The 18947-nt window shown below is 38.4% G+C and overlaps 1 protein-coding gene across 1 annotated transcript in view; it reads right to left on the bottom strand.

The window, feature by feature from the left end:
* The window catches only part of LOC129534476 (putative uncharacterized protein C6orf183), a 42317-nt gene extending 38150 nt beyond the window's left edge, over positions 1-4167 (bottom strand). The window contains exons 1-2 of the mRNA XM_055391613.1: positions 3834-4167; positions 207-279 (exon numbers count right to left, since the gene is read on the bottom strand). Coding sequence (XP_055247588.1) covers positions 207-279; positions 3834-3970 — 210 coding nt within the window. The 5' untranslated portion in view covers positions 3971-4167. The remainder of the gene's footprint in view (positions 1-206; positions 280-3833) is intronic.
* Positions 4168-18947: the final 14780 nt, after the last annotated feature.

The raw sequence follows: 18947 nt of genomic DNA, 5'->3' as shown, positions 1-18947 counted from the left end.
TAAAATTTCAAATATCACAAAATCAGACATTTCCAAGGAAATAATGGTCTGCTCTGATTCAGTGGTAAGCTGAATAGTGGACTGTTCTCATAAATACTGTTAATAGCATCAGCTGTTTGTCTGCAAAAATACTGTTTCTGCTAAAAGTTACCAATCAGCAAAATCAAACTTATTGTCATATTGAAATAGCCCACTGTCTTACTCACCTGTAAGGTTTTCTTCAGTGCTAGTTCCCTCTCTCTTCTAAAGTAATAAATATCCTTTGGCATTTGAATAGAGCTGCAGAAAGATTTATGCAATATAAGTGGTAATTACAGAAGCTGTAATCGACCAGATTATAGATAGACCATGATTAATCTGTAACTCTTCACAACTGCTCATTTCTGAATAAGTATATCATATTATACTGGATTATTGAGGGCTCGCAAAGGCCACATCCTTTTGTTTTGGTTAGAATCTTTTTTGATTCTTCTTTGATTAGCATGTTTGCTAAACCTTTCCCTGGGCCAATTTTTCTCTCCCCTCCCCATACAAACAGAGTATTTCATTCTACCCTTGATTCACCTCACTATTTCCTACTGCAGAATAAAGGGAGGGACACAATGGTGAGGATTTTTATTTCTCCACCTGAATTCCCTCCAGCAACCTTATCTCTGACAAATATTGTGCCTCTCAGATCCCATTTTCACCCTAGTTGGCACATAAAACCAGTATCGTGTAATTTAAAATAAAATGCTTTTATTTTTGTGTTCTTGATGAATTATCTGCTGGGGGGTGGGAATGACTCTTAAATATCAAACATGAAATACTTCAGGAATCATTTTAACCAAACTTAATGCTTCAGGAAAATTATTGATTCGTAGGAAAAACATTTATAGCAAAAGTGCCTGTTTAAGCAGCCTTGTGGATTCCTGTTCACACCCACTGATGAGGGACCTGTTGTTTTTACCATGGACTCTGATACAAGGAGGCACAAGCTGTGGGGTCACCTGGTAAGGGGGTGGGACCCTGGGTCAGGAAGAGCAGAGTGCTCCACATTTGGGATAAGATATATCCCAAGGTTTGGCAGCTTTGAAAACATCAGGAAACAGCAACCCTGATGCAGACATCACTTTCTCAAGATAGTATTTTGCAGACATTGGTAAGGGGCCACAGCAGGTAGTCTGGAACACAGGTGAGAGACCACCTAGAGATTATGCAGGAGGTGTAAGCAGTGACATTTAGGTTATTATTGTTCATATGGCCTATGAGTTCCCAGATAAGTTTTAAGGGAAGATAAAAATACACAGTTTGTACACTTGCCAGCAATTTCCCCCACTGCAGGCGGTGGTTCTGTGAAAAGAACCCCAGGCTGACAGTCAAGAAATCCATCAGTCAAGTGAGCCTAAGCAACCCATTTAGACACATTGTGTCAAATTTCCACCCCTGAAGTTGGAGATAATGCCCCTCTTATCTCCTAATATCTTCGCTTTAATGGAAAAAAAAAGAGGTGAGCTCTGAAAGGGATTTGAGAATAAAAACGGTAATAAACCTGAGGTATAATTTCTGTCATTCTGAATCCTGGCTGCAGCCTTGTGCTGGTGGGGAACGAGTAACCAACCAGAAAAGGGATCAGCTATTACTAGGCAGCTAGAGAAACACAAGAAACTTTCCCCTGCCCTCTTGTCTTCTTATCTTTGGCATACTGGGAGATGGGGAGGGTCATGGGCTTAGCTACCCAGCCCTCTCTCACTCAGATCTTGTCTTTCCTCTCAGTTAGCCTCAAAGTGCCTGTGAATGACCCTGAAGAGAATGGTGAACATAAGTAGTGTGTACATCAACCTGCAAAAAGAGATTTACTCATACATTCATCAAGCATTGTTCATTCAACATACATTCATTCATTTATTCATTCAGCAAGAATTTATGAAACACTTAACCACTGCAAAGTCTTAGGTTTGTGGAGTAAAACAAGGGAAAGGATGCAAAAAAAAAAAAAAAGGGGGGGGGGAATGATTAAGACACACAGTTCTTCTCCAAGCCTCAATAGATTTTTCAATCTAGTGGAACGAGAATGTTAAAGTGATTATCAGGAGTGGATATTTCCATGTTCCTTGGACTCTAGAACCTAGCACCGCACCTGGAAAACAGAAGGTGCTCAAGAAGTATTTGTTAGACTAATAGATTCTTCCAGGTGCAGTGTTGGGTGATTTGGGGGAGTGGACAAATAAGGCTATCCAGGATTTCCCATCACTCGATTCTAAGAGACATCAGAAAGCCTTTCTTATCCCAGTGTACACTGGGGAGTCACTTGCCTGACATTCTGACATTTAAATCATAATAATATCAACACTCCATCTTTGCATTGTGTTTTCTAGTTTTAAAAATACTTTAACATGCATTATTTCATTATCCTCACAACCTTATGTAGGTAGGCAAGGTACTAACCTCATTTTTCAAATAAAGAAACCAAAGTTGAGATAAATTATGACTTGCATGGTTCCATGATCTTTCCATCTCATAACACAATCTGATTTGCTTCAGACACCTAATGGTTTTAAATACTAATTAAAAAACATGAAATGCTGGTTCTTCAGAATTGTCTTTGGAATGAAGTACTAATTCACCTGCTTACTGCATCTTCTGACCTCTCCAAACCTCTCACCATCCACATTGTGTTTTCTCAATGATTCAACCTAACAGGGTTCTTATATTGCTCCTTTTGATCAGTTGTGGCAGTATCAGAAACAGGGATATGAAGGTCCTGGGTCCATGAGACTTGCCATTAGGGGCTGATCTGTGTCTCTTGTTTCTCTACAATAACTTGATTGCTGTTGTTGGCAGCACTTGCCTATAGAAGAGCTCCTAATGAAACAGGCTGGCTGGCTTCCTGTTGTGATCTGCTCTAGAGGAGAACAGAAGCCCCTACTCAAGCCCTAGCTTACCTAACTCTCAGCAAATCAGTAACAAAAGACCCAAGGAGTTATTAACAGCAAGTTCCTACTTTGGGGGGATAGAGACTTCCACAAAGCCCCACAGGTGCAGTTAGAACTAAAACTCAACCTATAGTTACCCCTTCCTCATTTTTGTGCTAAGAATAATGCCTTGGGTGGAGATTTAAAATGCTAATGCTACATTTGATGTATGAAGAAGCATGTTGAGCCACTGTATGAGCACTAGAAACCACACCCCCCGCACCCCACCATATATGCCCTGATGTAACCCTTCTCTATCAAAGGATGCTATAAAACTAACGCACACACTACCCTTGGAGAACATCTCTTTCCTTTTCCTTTCTTGGTGCTGGCTCCCTTGTGCACAACCTGAATACACTTACCTTTGCTGCTGCTCTGTTTGGTGATCTCTCTTTATTTCTATCCTGGGAGACAGTAAGAATCCAGAGTGCTGGTAACACTCACAGAACATTGTTTTGCATAATGTATTACTAAGTGCCTACCATTATTTCAGCTTTTAAATTTCTCACCAACATCAAAGTCAAATTCAATTAAAATATTATTGGGTAAACTGAGATCTCCTTTCATTGAGTATGATTTGTATTATAGCTCCTGTAACTTTAAGACAATAGCATTAATTAACATGTAAAAACACTTACATTTTCTTTGGTAAGACTTTTGCTTGGATCTGTCTTAACAAATCTAGAATATAGAAAGATCTTAGAGGTAGCAATCAGGTTAGAAATGGGTACCTGAAACTGCTACTATATACTATTTATCTGAACTGGAGATAATGCCAATTGTCTATGTAAAAAGAAGAGAGGGTGCTGATGTAGATTATGGAGTGAGAGTGGGGAGTAAAGCTCCTGAAGATCACACCTTCTCAGTGCCACTATTTACCTGTAAACTCGATTAGCTGTTCCCTGAAGAGCTCCCTGCTCTTCTATCTCAGACTTCAGTTCAGTCAGTTGCACAGCCAGTTTTTTCTCCAACTGCTGGACCCTTTCTGTGGAAGTGATCTTATAAATTTCATCCATGATTTGTATTTGCTGTTTTTCTGTATCCCTGAAAAAGAGGATCAAAAATCTTGATGCCCTCAGTGACCATTATCCAGCATGTTGAACTTTGTCTATCTTTGTCCAAGAAATCATGTCAACTTTGTAGAAATGCATGCATTTTGCTATTAGACTGTTGTCATTTGTGATTTAATTAACATCTAGTAAACAGTAGAGAAAAAGTAGGTTAGAATCTCCACTGGCCATGCCTTTGATTAGCCCAGTTCACCTTCAAAAACATCTCTGCTTCAGCTTTGGCTGTAGGGTTTAATAAGTGAGAATGCACCCCCCACCACCCCTCACCTCTGCAGTCTTGATAAATGTTTGTGGGGATTACACAGTAACTTCTGTGAATGGCAGTTATTGCTGACTTCTAATAGAAAATTGTACTTATGCATTTGAATGTGTTTTCTTAATTTTGACTGTCTACATTTAGCATACCGGTTTTACTATTAAATAACAGCTGATAACCTCCCACCCCACCTCACCTGGTTCACAGTCTGTCAAATTCAACATAATTGTTTGTTAACTACTTAGTGTCAACATTCTAATTAACAATGTAGATTAACTGCATGACTCAGAAGTCCTGGGACCCATAAGTTGCAGGGGATTCAACAGATGATGTATTTCCTTGTGTTACTGCTGCCCTCACCTGTCCTGGACAAGTCTCTCTTAGGCCACATTAGAGAGATTTAAAATACTTAAACCTTATTTTTTTTCCTGTGATATTTCTAGACTCTCATCTTTCCTTTTGAGATATTTCATTTTCTCAAGTTAATATGCTGTCATTTCAACAAATAATTAAGCTGTAGAGATGTTTTGTGTAGAGACTTCCTTTGGGAGCCCATTTATTCTTTTTCTAAATATATGAAAAATGGAAATGAGCATCCATGTTCAGTCCAGGTTGTGAACCTGCCTAGTAATAAATCTGTCATGTTTGGCACACCATTGGAGTTCAATAAAATGCACTGTTATTGTTCTTAGCAAAAGTAAAATGTTGTTATAGAAAATATTTGCCATTTGGCAGTGTCCTTTCAAGTTGGACAAACAGTTAAACAGCTGCCTTAACAGCTGCATTCCAATCGGCAGCCAAGAGTGGCAGCAACATAGACTGGCTGATTATTCTCCCAAAGGACGGACATTCTGCCTTCATTTCTTGATCAGTTTCAACACTTCACAGCTCAGAAATGAGAACATTTAATCCTGTACTGTTTAGCTTGCAACACAGTCAAGCACAGTATTCAGAAAACTAACTTAAAGGGGTCAGTCTTTGACAACTGTCCATGAAATGAATCCAACCCAGAGAAATACATGCCTGCTGAGCACTCATGTCTAGGTTTAAAGAGACAACTGTTTATTTGGAGGGGTATGGGAGGTGTGCTTCATTTATTGAGAACCTACCGTGTGTCAGGCAAGCACTGGGAACTCATTTAGTCTTAGAAAAGAGATTGCGAGAAAAGAGAATTTCTTCAATTATGTTTTTAAAAATAAGTACATTTAATTATTTGTAATTCATAATTACGTATAATACATAATTTTTATGCATTTAAAACGTGGTTAAAATTTAAGACAAAAATAGTAAGATCAGCTTGAGCAAGGTTTGGGGGTATTCAATGTGTGGTTACAGCAGGCTTGGATGGGGATAAAGCAGACACGTTTAGAAAAGAAATACTGAGTAACTATTTTAAAAGTTTCAAGGTGATGAGTAAAAGAATAGAAATGCATCTAGATGAGTTCATGTCGTTTGTAGGGACATGGATGAAGCTAGAAACCGTCATTCTGAGCAAACTATCGCAAGGACAGAAAACCAAACACCACATGTTCTCACTCATAGGTGGGAATTGAACAGTGAGAACACTTGGACACAGGATGGGGAACTTCACACACCAGGGCCTGTCGTAGGATGAGGGGAGTGGGGAGGGATAGCATTAGGAGATATACCTAATGTAAATGATGAGTTAATGGGTGCAGCACACCAACATGGCACATGTATACATATGTAACAAACCTGCACGTTGTGCACATGTACCCTAGAACTTAAAGTATAATAAAAAATAAGAAAAAATAAAAATAAAATAAAAATATCCGTACCTATTAAAAAAAAAAAAAGAAAGAAAGAAATGTATCCTAGAGCTTCCCAAAGAAGTGGGAGTAAGGGGTGAGATAGGACTTTTAAATCCAATAAACAGTGGTCCCCAACATTTTTGGCAACAGGGATTGGTTTCATGGAAGACAATTTTTCCATGGATGGGAAGCAGCGGGTGGCCAGGCCGAGGGATGGTTTCAGGATGAAACTGTTCCACCTCAGATCATCAAGCATTAGCTAGATTCTCACAAGGAGCACGCAACCTAGATCCCTCACATGAACCGTTCACAATAGGGTTCATGCTCCTATGAGACTCCAAATGCTGCTACTGATCTGACCAGAGGAAGCTCAGGTGGTAATGCTTGCTTGCCTGTGCTCACCTCCTGCTGTGTGGCCCAGTTCCTAACAGGCCACTGATCAGTACTGGTCCATGGCCTGGGGACTGGGGACCCCTGCAATAGAAGGTAAGAAAAGTGGTGGTTGGGGGGGGAACAAAAAGAAGTATGGCAGAATTAAGTTCAAATGTAACAGTAATTATAATAAATGTAAATAGTTAAGCTCATCAAAATACATAAATCAGCACAGCTTCAAGTGTTTTAAAGGCTCCCAAAACTTGATAATGTGATATGTACCAAAATAAAACAATTATTTTTATTCTAGCAAATGCCAGAATTTAAACTGATAAGCATACTGGTCCCATATCACTGTGGGCTAATCCAATTCTCTTTATTGATCTGCACAGATAGATACTCTGTAACCTTGCTGGGTAAACATTTTTGATACATAGTCATCTTGATCATCAAATGCTTTCAAATCATCTATGCTTTCAAATGAAATACATTACATGCCAGCTTCTGCATTAGTAGGGGTGTGGCTAAGCCATTGTAACAAAAAGACACCATCACCAGTGGCTAAAAGAACAAACTTATGCCTATAATCCCAGCACTTTGGGAGGCTGAGGTGGGTGGATCACTTGAGGCCAGGAGTTCGAGACCAGCCTGGCCAACATGGTGAAACCCCACCTCTACTAAAAATACAAAAACTAGCCAGGCATGGTGGCATACACCTGTGATCCCAGCTACTTAGGAGGCTGAGGCAGAATGGCTTGAACCCAGGAGGCTGAGGTTGCAGTGAGTGAGGCTCTGTCTCCAATCAATCAATCAATCAATCAATCAATCAATCAAAGAAAAAAGATCTTTTAAGTCTCTCTAACCTAATGGTGCTAATGTAAATGGTCTGGGGTTGTAGAGCAGCCCCACTACCAAACAGGCACTCAACGGCCCGGGTTCCTTCCAAGTCTGCTTCATCATCCCCTAGGCATTGTTCAGATAAACACATTAGTGTTTTCCCTTCATTGTGTCTATAGAACATAGGGGACATGAGATAAATATATTTGATAGTCTGAGTTGAATAACTTGCTTCTACTTCTAGTTTGCTGAGAGGCTTATTTTACTTTTTTCTTGAAAGGGTGAATTATGTCAAATGCTTTTTCTGCATCTATTAATCATGTGATCTCCCTCATCTATTTGTTAATGTGGTTAATTTCACAGATTTTCAAAAGTTAATCCAAAATTGTGTTTTTAGAACAAACTCCATTTGGTCATAATTTGTTATCTTTTTTATAGAAAAATGTATTCAATTTTCTACTATGTTTTTCAGAATGTTTGTATTTATGTTCATGAGAGACATTGGCCTGTCATTTTTCTTATAATGTTTTTGTGAAATTTTGGTATCAACATTATGCTGGCCTCATAAGACATGTTGTGAAGTGTTCTCTATTTTCTGAAGAATGTTTATAATTGCTATATCCTTCCTTAAATACTTGGAATAAATCACCTCTGAAATATAGTAAACTGAAGTTTTCTGTATGGGAGGACTTCAATTACAGATTCAATTTTTTAAACAGATATATAGCTATTCAATTTTTTATTTATTTTTGTGTTCATTTTGTTAAGACTTTTAAAAGAACATTTTGATATATAAGCACATTTCATCTGAGTAGATGAATTTTGGGGGGATGTGAGGTTTTTCATAGTATCATACTTTTTAACAGCTTTGTTGAGATATAATTAACACATCATCTGATTAAGTCACATCAAATGCACAATCAATGATTTTTATTTAGTATAGAGTTGTGCAATCATTACCACAATCGATTTTAGAACATTTCATTACCCTAAAAAGAAACCCTATTGCCATTACCAGCCACTCCTCATTTTTCTTTAAGCTACCTCTTCTCCCTAACAATAAGCAACCACTAATTGACTTTGTCTCTACAGATTTGTCTCTACAGATTTATATGAACATTTCATATAAACAGAACCATACAATATGTAGTCCTTTGTGACTGGCTTCTTTTACTTAGCATGTTTTCAAGGCTCATCCTTGTTGTAGCATGTACCAGCACTTCATTCATTTTTAATGGCTGAATAATATTCCATTGAACAACTATACTACATTTTATTTGTTCATCAACTGATGGACATCTGGGTTGTTTCAATTTGGGGGCAATTATAAATAATATTGCTATGAACATTCATATACAAGGTTTTGTGCACATCTGTTTTCATTTCCCTTGAGTATATGTGTAGGAGTGGAATTACAGGGTAAATATGTTTGACCTTTGAGAAACTGCCAGACTTTTCCAAAGTGGTTGTACCATTTTACATTCCAATCAGCCATGTATCAGAGTTTCAATTTCTCCACAGCCTTGCTAACACTTGTTACTATCTGTCTTTTTAATTTAAGCCATACTAGTTGGTGTGAAGTGGTATCTTATTGTGGTTTTAATTTGCATTTCCCAGTGGCTAATGATGTCAATCATCTTTTCACATGCTTATTGGCCATTTGTATGTCTTCTTTGGAGAAATGTCCATTCAGATCCTTTGCCTATTTTTAATTGGATTATTTGTATTTTATTGATGAGTTGTAAGAGTTCTTACATATTCTAGATACATGTCCCTTATCAGATGTACAATTTGCAAATATTTTCTTCCATTCTGTGGGTCATCCTTTCACTTTCTTGATGTTGTCCTTTTAAACTTCTTATCTTTTTAATATTTATAAAATGTGTAGTGCTGTCTCCTTTTATATTCCTGATACTGGTAATTTCTGTACTTGTCTTTTTTTTTTTTTTTTTTTTTGAGATGAAGTCTTGCTCTGTTGCCCAGGCTGGAGTGCAGTGGCACAATCTCAGCTCACTGCAACCTCCGCCCCCCATGTTCAAGTGATTCTTCTGCCTCAGTCTCCTGAGTAGCTGGGATTACAGGCAGGTGCCACTTCACCTGGCTAATTTTTGTATCTTTATTAGAGACAGGGTTTCACCATGTTGGCCAAGCTGGTCTCGAACTCCTGACCTCAGGTGATCCGCCTGCCTTGGCATCCCAAAGTGCTGGGATTACAAGCATGAGCCACCACGCCCAGCTTGTACTTGCTCTTTTATCTTGATCAGTCTTATTAGAGATTTATCAATTTTACTAATTTTTTTCAAAGAACCAGTATTATTGAGTTTTCTCTAGGTTATTCATGTCTGCCTTTTCTTCTACTGATTTCTGCTCACCTAACTTAGTAGATCATTGCTTTTACTATCTTGAGTTTAATTTGCTTTTCTTTTTCCAGCTCTTGAGATGGATGTTTAGATAAATAATTTTTAACCTCTCGTGTAATGTATTTAATATTATAAATTTCCCTCTAAGCACTATTCTAGCTACATCACAGAAGTTTTTAATGTTGTGTTTTCACTATATTTTAAATATTTTCTAATTTCTATTATGATTCCTTCTTTGACATAAGAGTTATTTACAACTGGTTCTTTCTGTTATGGTTTCTAGTATTCCCCTGTGGCCTGAGAACATACTCCGTATGACTTCAATTTTTAAAAATATGTCAAGCTTGCTTTATAACCCAACATATGGTTATTTTGGTAAATGTTTCATGTATACTTGAAAAAATGTGTATTCTGATGTTGGGAATAGTGTTTTACATATGCCAATTAAATCATATTGGCTAGTCATGTTGTTCAAATCTTTTATATCCATTGATGTAATCACTGATTTTTTAAAGGATATATGAGCTAGGTATATTAAAATCTTATTACAGTGAATTTACCTATTTCTCCATTTTGTCCTCAACACATTAGTTTTATATATATATATATTTTTTTTTAATTTTTAATTTTATTTTTTGAGACCGAGTTTTGCTCTTGTTGCCCAGGCTGGAGTGCAGTGGCACGATCTCGGCTCACTGCAACCTCCACCTCCCAGGTTCTAGTGATTCTCCTGCCTCAGCCTCCCGAATAGCTGGGATTACAGACATGCGCCACCATGCCTGGCTAATTTTTTATTTTTAGTAGAGACGGGGTTTTTCCATGTTGGTCAGGCTGGTCTCAAACTCCTGACCTCAGGTGATCCACCTGCCTCAGCCTCCCAAAGTTCTGGGATTACAGGCGTGAGCCACCACACCCGGCCCATTGTAAGGTTTTTATTCTTTAGCTAGTGTTTTTTTTTTTTTAACCGAAGATTTCTACCCTTTTAGAAGTTTTAGTTTAGCTCTTTAACCTCCTGCAGCTTCAAAATCTGGCAAACGTCTAGAGAGGAAAGCTGGCCAAGTGTTTTGTGCTGGCTTCCTCTCTCCTGTGGGGTGTTGTCTCCTAAGCTAATCTCAGATTTTACCTGCCTTTCCAACTTCCTTCTTAGGTGTGCCTTCTGAGCCTTTTGATTGATAGCTTGACATTTCTCTTTTTCCTCATCTCTGAAATTCTGTCCTTCAAAAGTTCGAACTTAGTTTCCCACCCCATGAAAGTTCAAAATCTGTCAAAAATTTGAGGGAGAGAACTGTCGTATATTTGACGCAGTTCCTCCTTCTAGCAGGGTTTATCTTTTAAGCATGGCAAGACTGCAGATTTTACTTTGCCTTTCTAGACCAGCCCCCCAGACTCCTTCACACCTTGGCATTCAGCAAATATCCAATGGGTATATTTCAGACATTAGATTCAAATCTGCCATTCCTGCAGCCATGGCCTTCAAAAGTCTCCCTGGCTTCTCTTCGTCGCATTTGGGTTCTTATGCCAAAACTGTCACTGTGACTAGAATTGGTAGATTGGCTAAGGAAGCAAATAGCCAGGGACTGTCAACTCACCTAGGAAGGCTCTTTCATTTCTGGAATTTTGGTTCTTCTAGTCTTTGTTGCTTCTATAACCGTCCAATGTCTTCCAACATATGACTGTAACTTAACTGTTTTCATGATGCGGCCTTTACTAAATCTTACCCAAAGTAGCCAGGCACAGTGGCTCATGCCTGTAATCCCAGCACTTTGGTGTAATCTTGGCTCACTGTAACCTCTGTCTCCTGGGTTCAAGCGATTCTTCTGCCTCAGCCTCTTGAGTAGCTAGGATTACAGGCGCACACCACCACGTCCGGCTAATTTTTGTATTTTTAGTAGAGACGGGGTTTCACCATGTTGGTCAGGCTGGTCTTAAACTCCTGACCTCATGTTCCGCCAGCCTCAGCCTCCCAAAGTGCTGGGATTATAGGCATAAGCCACTACGACTGGCCCCAAAGAAACTTTCTTAAACTTTGGCTCCCACCGCTCCATATTATTATCTCTTTTACCTCAAATAATAATAAACCACCTCATTATCTGTTCATGGAAGCATTTTTTTAAAAAATTACCAAAGATCAAAAGAAGCATGTGTGAAAGCAAAATGTACACACTGCTCTGCTGTTATCAGAGCATTATCAACACGTACATTGTAGTCAGAAAATATCTTGCACCCTGAGAGAAATAAGCAAACAAAAACAGGGTCACTGTCATTCATTTTCCCAAAATAAAGTAATCCTTAAGTTTTGTTTATAATTTACTAATTCCTTTAATAAAAGCAATTGTATTGCCAACTTTTGCAATGATAATAGATGAAAATCTGTGATGATCTTTGTGGCTATGACAATCATGTGAGAAAATCGCTGTCTTTTCTACCATGATTGGACAACTACAAACTTGGTAATACTGGTAATTTTGTGGGTTTTCCTTTTTTTTTTTTTTTTTTGTATTTTTTAATTTGATGAGCCAGTTCTTTTAAAACTTGGAGTTGCTTGCAAACTTTCCTTGAATGTAAACTTTCCCCCCTAAATCCTTTGTCTATATTTCTTTGACAATTGTATAGATTCCTCTAAGATTTTGTGTATGCATCAACCAGGGTAAAGTCCACCACATTGTCCATGAAGAGCAACTCAAGGGCTGTTCGAGGTATACATTTTCCAGTCTTGAGGCAATGAAGTCTTCATCTAGTTGATTCAAGTTCTTTTTCTGGCTCTTCATATGTTTTTTGCTTCCTGGCCAAGTCTGCGTTTCACACTGGTTCTGATTTGTAAACAGCCACTTATTTCTCCTTTGGTGGCAGCAATGTTGAAAATACACATTTTAATGGTCGATCCGTTCTTTGTGAGGCAACAATGACAGGACATCTGATTGTACTTTGTTTTTGTCTTAAGGATTCTGTTATCTTCTGTCATCTAAGATACATCTTTTCTTTGCATCTGGGTCTTAAGACATGAGTTTGGTCAAATTGATAGGTTGCACTAGTAGGTTGGAAAGTTGCTCATATTACTCCCTACAACATCACTGATTTACTTTCTTTCTCATCTTCTGACCATTGACGAAACTTGTTTTTCATTTTTGTGTGCCACTATGAGTTCAAATCAATTAAGAAAAATATTTTTGTGGCCACTGGAATGTAGAGAAGCCCTTGGAGATCTGGAGCTGCTACCATTAACCAATGACTCATGCTTTTTGTACTTTCATTACATTTGATCCATCTGTGGCTAATGTTATAAACTAAGGCTGGTAGTTCTGTGTATTGCTATTATTTTTTGAGATAGGGTCTTGCTCTGTCTCCCAGGTTGGAGTGCAGTGGCATGATCATGGTTCACACAGCCTCCATCTCTGGGGCTCAAGCAATCCTCCCATCTCAGCCTCCCAAGTAGCTGAAACTACAGGCGTGCATCACTATGCCTGGCTAATTTTTAAATTTTTTTTGTAGAGATGAGGTCTCACTATGTTGCCAAAGCTGGTCTCAAACTCCTGAGCTCAAGCCATCCTCCCACCTCAGCCTCCCAAAGGACTTGGATTACAGGCGTGAGCCACCACGCCCAGCCCGCGTATTAATTTTTAAAAACCATCTTTTTTCTCCTCAAAAAGGAAGGCATAGTTCTTTGTAATAGTCCATTTGTAATTACACAGTTTTGTTTCTCCGAAGTCAACGTCCTTTCTCCCTCAGAAATATGTTGGAGATTGAACAGTCAGAAAAAAACATCATTTGAACACACTATTTAGGGATATCTAATTCCAACAGACAAATCTACCATGAAAAAGAACAAAATATACACAGTGAACAAACTTGGAAATTGTTTTTATGTAACTTTAGAGCAAAGGGTAGAAACTTTACAGAAGGTTTTGCTTGGTTTGTGTAACCATTCTACAAATAAGCCTGGATCTGTGATGGGATGGGAATGATGGCTGCCGGCTTGTCTGGAACATTATGACCTATGCAAGAAATCTGAAAAGTTCTCAGTGCACAACACACTCTCTCACTTCTCAAAAGAAAAGAGTAAAGTATCCATCTTAGACACTGTAATTTATATCCATTAGGCCCTATCTCCTAACACTGCTTCATTGGAGATTGTTTCCAACACAAGGTTTTTTTTTGGTTTTTTTTTTGAGACCAAGACTCACTCTATGGCTCAGGCTGGAGTGCAATGGCATGATCTCGGCTCACTGCACCCTCTGTCTCCTGGGTTCAAGCGATTCTCCTGCCTCAGCCTGATGAGTAGCTGAGACTACAGGTGCGTGCCACCACACCCAGCTAATTTTTTTTTTTTTTTAAGTAGAGACGGGGTTTCACCATGTTGGAGGCTGGTCTCGAACTCCTGACCTCAAGTGATCCACCTGCCTTTGCCTCCCAAAGTGCTGGGATTATAGGCATGAGCCACTACGTTCAGCCCCAACACATGGCTTTTGAGTGACATATTGAAATCATAGCATGTGACTGATTTCTATTTCTAATGGACATAGAAAAATTCTGCCCGGCACAGTGGCTCATGCCTGTAATCCCAGAGCTTTGGGAGGCTGAGGTGGAAGGATTGCTTGAGCCCAGAGTTTGAGACCAGCCTGGGCAGCAAAGTGAGACCCCATCTCCTCAAAAAAAACATTTTTTTTTTAATTAGCCAGGTGTGGTGGCATGCACCTGTAGTCCCAGCTACTTGGGAGGCAGAGGCAGGAGGACTGCTTAAGCCCAAGAGTTTGAGGTTGCAGTGAGCTTTGATTGCATTCACTCCACTCCAGCCTGGGTGACAGAACAAGACCCTGAAAAAAAAAAAAAAAAAAAGAAAGGTAGGGGGCGGGTTGAGGGGGAAGGAAAGGAAAGATTCCTTTCTTCTTTATCTCAAACTCTCAATAGGCCACCCTTGAATAAACTGGAAGGAAATAATATTCTTTAAATGGTCTCATGTTCCAACTGACCTTTTAGGATTCAGGAAAAAAATTAATAAAAATTATTAATATAACTTGTAAGTAATACAGTGTCAGGAAAATGCAAAAATAATACTGTAGAAAATGACATAATTAAAAAGTACACAAACAATGGTATACATGGTTAAATATTACACAAAAGTATCCCTTTACTTTTCATAGACATGTGGCTATTTGCATAGGTTCAAAAAACACGTTCTCCTTCCTACCAGGCAATAATTAACAAATCACTTTTGTAACCATCACCATGCCACACATCTCATTAAAGTAGATATGGCAAACCCATTATTAAGCAAAGCAGTCCAAGCAACTTGGCTGAGGTAAATTGACTGGTTCTTGGTTCCTGACTTCAGTATAGTATGTGGGCAGTATCTTACACATAAAGAAATGACAACCTCTTGGGCTTGAAAAAGCCTCCAGACAAAGTTAACTCCTATGTTGTAGTAACATGTGGCCCTAGTTTTATTAACTAGACTTATAAGAAGGTCTTTGTACACTAAGTGTAACCTTTTATCACACTCACATAATAAAACTAGTCATCAAACTAATGATACTAAATCAGAAAATCACTAAGCAAATTTATGGCCAATTCCATGCTTTAGGAGGACATTTGGAGGCAAGACTGACACCTTAACCAGAGGCCATGATAGGTAAGCAATGCACATCACTTTTGGGTCAGAAAACAAAAAACAATACCGCAGTAAAGGATCAACCTAGCAAGTCTTGATTGTGTAAACTTTTCACATTCCAGAGAAATGTTTGTCCTGTGCCCAGATTCAAGATAACCTCTAAGTCCTTTGACTATCCTGCCTGATATGAATGTTTTAACTTACTTGGGGGCCTTAGGCCATACCAGGTAGTCTAAGCTAACAATGTGATTAATGGTGAAGTCCTTAGGCCATGTAGTATCAGCTCCATCTTTGGAGGGGCTGAAAACTGAAGGTCAGCCACATGGGCTATCAGCCATGCTATGCCTACGTGACCAACCCTCAAGAAAAAATCTGGACACCAAGGCTTGGTGGAGCTTCCCTGGTTGGCAATTCTCCAAGAATGTTGTCACACATTGTTGCTGAGAGAATTATGGTCTGTCTACATGACTTCACAGGTGAAGGACAACTGGAAGCTTGTGCCTGGTGTCCCCCAGACTTTGCCCTATGTGCCTTTTTTCAGCTGCTGATTTTAATATATATTCTTTTGCTATAATATACCATAACCATAACTTAACAGCTTTTCTGAGTTCTGTGAGTCCCTCCAGTGAATCACTGATCCTGAAGGCGGTCTTGGGGACCACCCGAGATAAAACACTGAGGTAAGGTTAACAACAAAAACAGTCACCACGCTGTCTAGTTCTCATTTCCCATGTAAATGAAACCTTGAGCCTTTCCTGTAAATTACTAATAACTATATCCCTGGTCTTGGCAATACTGATATCTAAGGATACATGATGACCTCTGATATGATGATTATTTGAGGAAACTGTTTTCCACCATGAAAAGAATAACTAAACTTGGTGACTTTGGTAATTTTGTAGGTTTTTTCATTTTTTAATTTGATAAGCCTGTCCTCCTAAAGCTTGTACTCCCTTGCAAGACTTCTTTGCATATAAACTCCTAAATGCTTTAGTCTTTTAGTGGTTTATGTTTTTTATTTCTGTAGATGGTAGTTTAAACTGATAGTATTTTAGTAGAACGGTTTAAGAGAATCAAACTCTAGGCAGGGCGCAGTGGCTCACACCTGTAATCCCAGCACTTTGGGAGGCTGAGGTGGGCAGTTCACCTAAGGTCAGGAGTTCGAGACCAGCCTGGCTAACATGGTGAAACCCCGTTTCTATTAAAAATGCAAAAAAAAAAAAAAAAAAAACAGCCGGGTGTGGTGACGCACGCCTGTAATCCCAGCTACTTGGGAGGCTGAGGCAGAAGAATCGCTTGAACCTGGGAGGCGGAGGTTGCAGTGAGCTGAGATCGCGCCATTGCACTCCAGCTTGGGCAACAAGAGCGAAACTCCGTCTCAAAAAAAAAAAAAAAAAAAGAATCAAACTCTACTTTGTGGCATTATTTATGGGAATGCTCTGAGAATGAGAAATCACAGGCAAATATCATATCATACCCAAACACCAAAGGCACAGCCCTCTTTCGACTTGAGAGCCATTCTGTAAAAGAACAAAGAAAAAAGAACCCTGTTTGAAATTTTGGCTTAAGTGTCCACCATTTAAATCATACCTTGAGAGAATCAAGAATGTAATACTGATATAAATTTTTCTAAGCTTATAAAAGAGAAGTTATATACATAAAATAGAACAAGTTTTTTAAAAAATCGATTATTTTTTAGATTAAAGTAAAAGCAGATATCCTTAAAGTAACTTCTTTTTAACTCTGGTACTGACTTTCCCAGCTTTAAATTGGTAGCTTGGTTCATTTCAGGGAAAATGAAGGCAATAATGCTTTTTATGTGTTCAAGCATTTCAATAGTGCTATTCTCTCACATGTATTACATATTTTGGATAAGCTATCTCTGAAAATATTTTGTAAGATATTAAAGATACTTTTGCTAGAAATTGTAAGTTATAAAACCATAAATGTTCCACAGAATTCTCGAGAGCTTTTTAAAATTTAAGTGGGTTTCCTGTGCACCAAAATGGTTTATGTTTTAAATAACACATTTGTAAAGTTAAAAGGATCTACAGTGATGAAGAGTGAAATACTTTCCAATTCAGCAAGATTCTGGACAATTGCCCTGTAAACATCAATCTTGTATTTCAGGTATGAAATGATTCACATTCTGTACTAGGTTCAGTAACAGGTTTTTCCAAGAAATACCAAAGGTCAATGTACATTTAACTTTAAGGCAAACTAACGACAACAACAACGACAACAACAAAATGCCTCTCAAGGTTTTTTAGAACCTATCCTAAAATTTACTTAACTACATTAAGCCAAGTCAGGTTGAAAAGTACATTATTTTACATTATTTTAGCTGACTGGAAGGTCTGGCTCACTTTACAATCCTCTGTTCTTAAAGACTAAGATTTCTTTCTTTAATTGTTTAGGTTAACTTTAGTAATTTGTAGTGGTGAATAAACTTTTACAAGTGGGTAGAATCCCATTACAATGGGATTACATTTGGTGGCCTTATTATTGCTCATTACCCTATAACACTTCTTCCTACCTTCTGACCATTGTCCAGAGCAGAGTGGCTTTGCTGATATGGTTATAAGAAATCTATTAAATAGGATATTAAAAGCCAAAGAAATCCTCTCAGGAGTTAGTTTATTTAACGAAGCTATCTTTCAGGTAAGATATTTATCCACTTACTCATTTTAAAATATTCATTCAGGTTGATTGCTGAGTAAGATGGCATGTTTTTAAAGAGTACTACATTGGTGGTATTATCAGGTTTTTAATTTTTATGGTGCCACTGACTGTTGATGCTCAGAAAAACAGGGTTTGTCAAATGACAGATCTTTGCTCTCTTCAGATTGGAGACATGCAGATAGTTTTTCTCCCACAAATCTCACATCCTTATTGGTTGTAAAACTGTCTGAAGCACCTACAGAGCAAATTTCTTTCTTAATCATAAGACTCATGCTTGGTTAGATTTTACCAAGAGGTAGCATAATGAGGTCATTTTGTTAAGGGATTCATACTGAATGTATTTATTTGCCCACATTAGAAAACCAATATTTCTCTAAGGTAAGTTGGCTAGTGTTTGAAAATTGTATTCTATAGACCAGGAAATGCAACAGTATTGATTAAAATGAGACTTGTTATCTGTAAAACACATGAAACAATATTTCTGGGATAAACAATAGATTGGCACATCCATAACAGGGGACTTGGGAGTATTCCTATTTTAAATTGGCTATTCCACTTTTCTCCACACCCTTCAAATTCATTCTCACTGAATACTTATTAAAAGCCAACTTTTTCTTCCCTAAAAAACATTTAGGGCTACATTAAAAATGACAACCCGTACTCACTCACAAAGTTTCACAAAACATAAGCTACCTTAATTATGTGTGATGCACTCTGATCTTTTTTTTTTTTTTTTTTTTTTTTTTTTGCTGATGGAGCCTCACTGTGCTGCTCAGGCTAGAGTGCAGTGGCACAATCTCAGCTTACTGCAACCTCCGCCTCCCTGGTTCAAGCAATCCTCTGGCCTTAGCCTCCCGAGTACCCGGGATTACAGGCACATACCACCATGCCCGGCTAATTTTTGTATTTTTAGTAGAGATGGGATTTCACCATGTTGCCCAGGGTGGTCTTGAACTCCTGAGCTCAGGCAATCCGCCCGCCTTGGCCTCCTAAAGTGTTAAGATTTTACAGGCGTGAGCCATCGCACCTGGCCACATTC

This window comes from Gorilla gorilla, chromosome 5 (assembly GCF_029281585.2).
Source record: "Gorilla gorilla gorilla isolate KB3781 chromosome 5, NHGRI_mGorGor1-v2.1_pri, whole genome shotgun sequence".
In the NCBI taxonomy this organism is placed as follows: domain Eukaryota; kingdom Metazoa; phylum Chordata; class Mammalia; order Primates; family Hominidae; genus Gorilla; species Gorilla gorilla.
The sequence above is the reverse complement of the archived record's forward strand: the minus strand, read 5'-3'. Positions and strand labels throughout refer to the sequence as shown.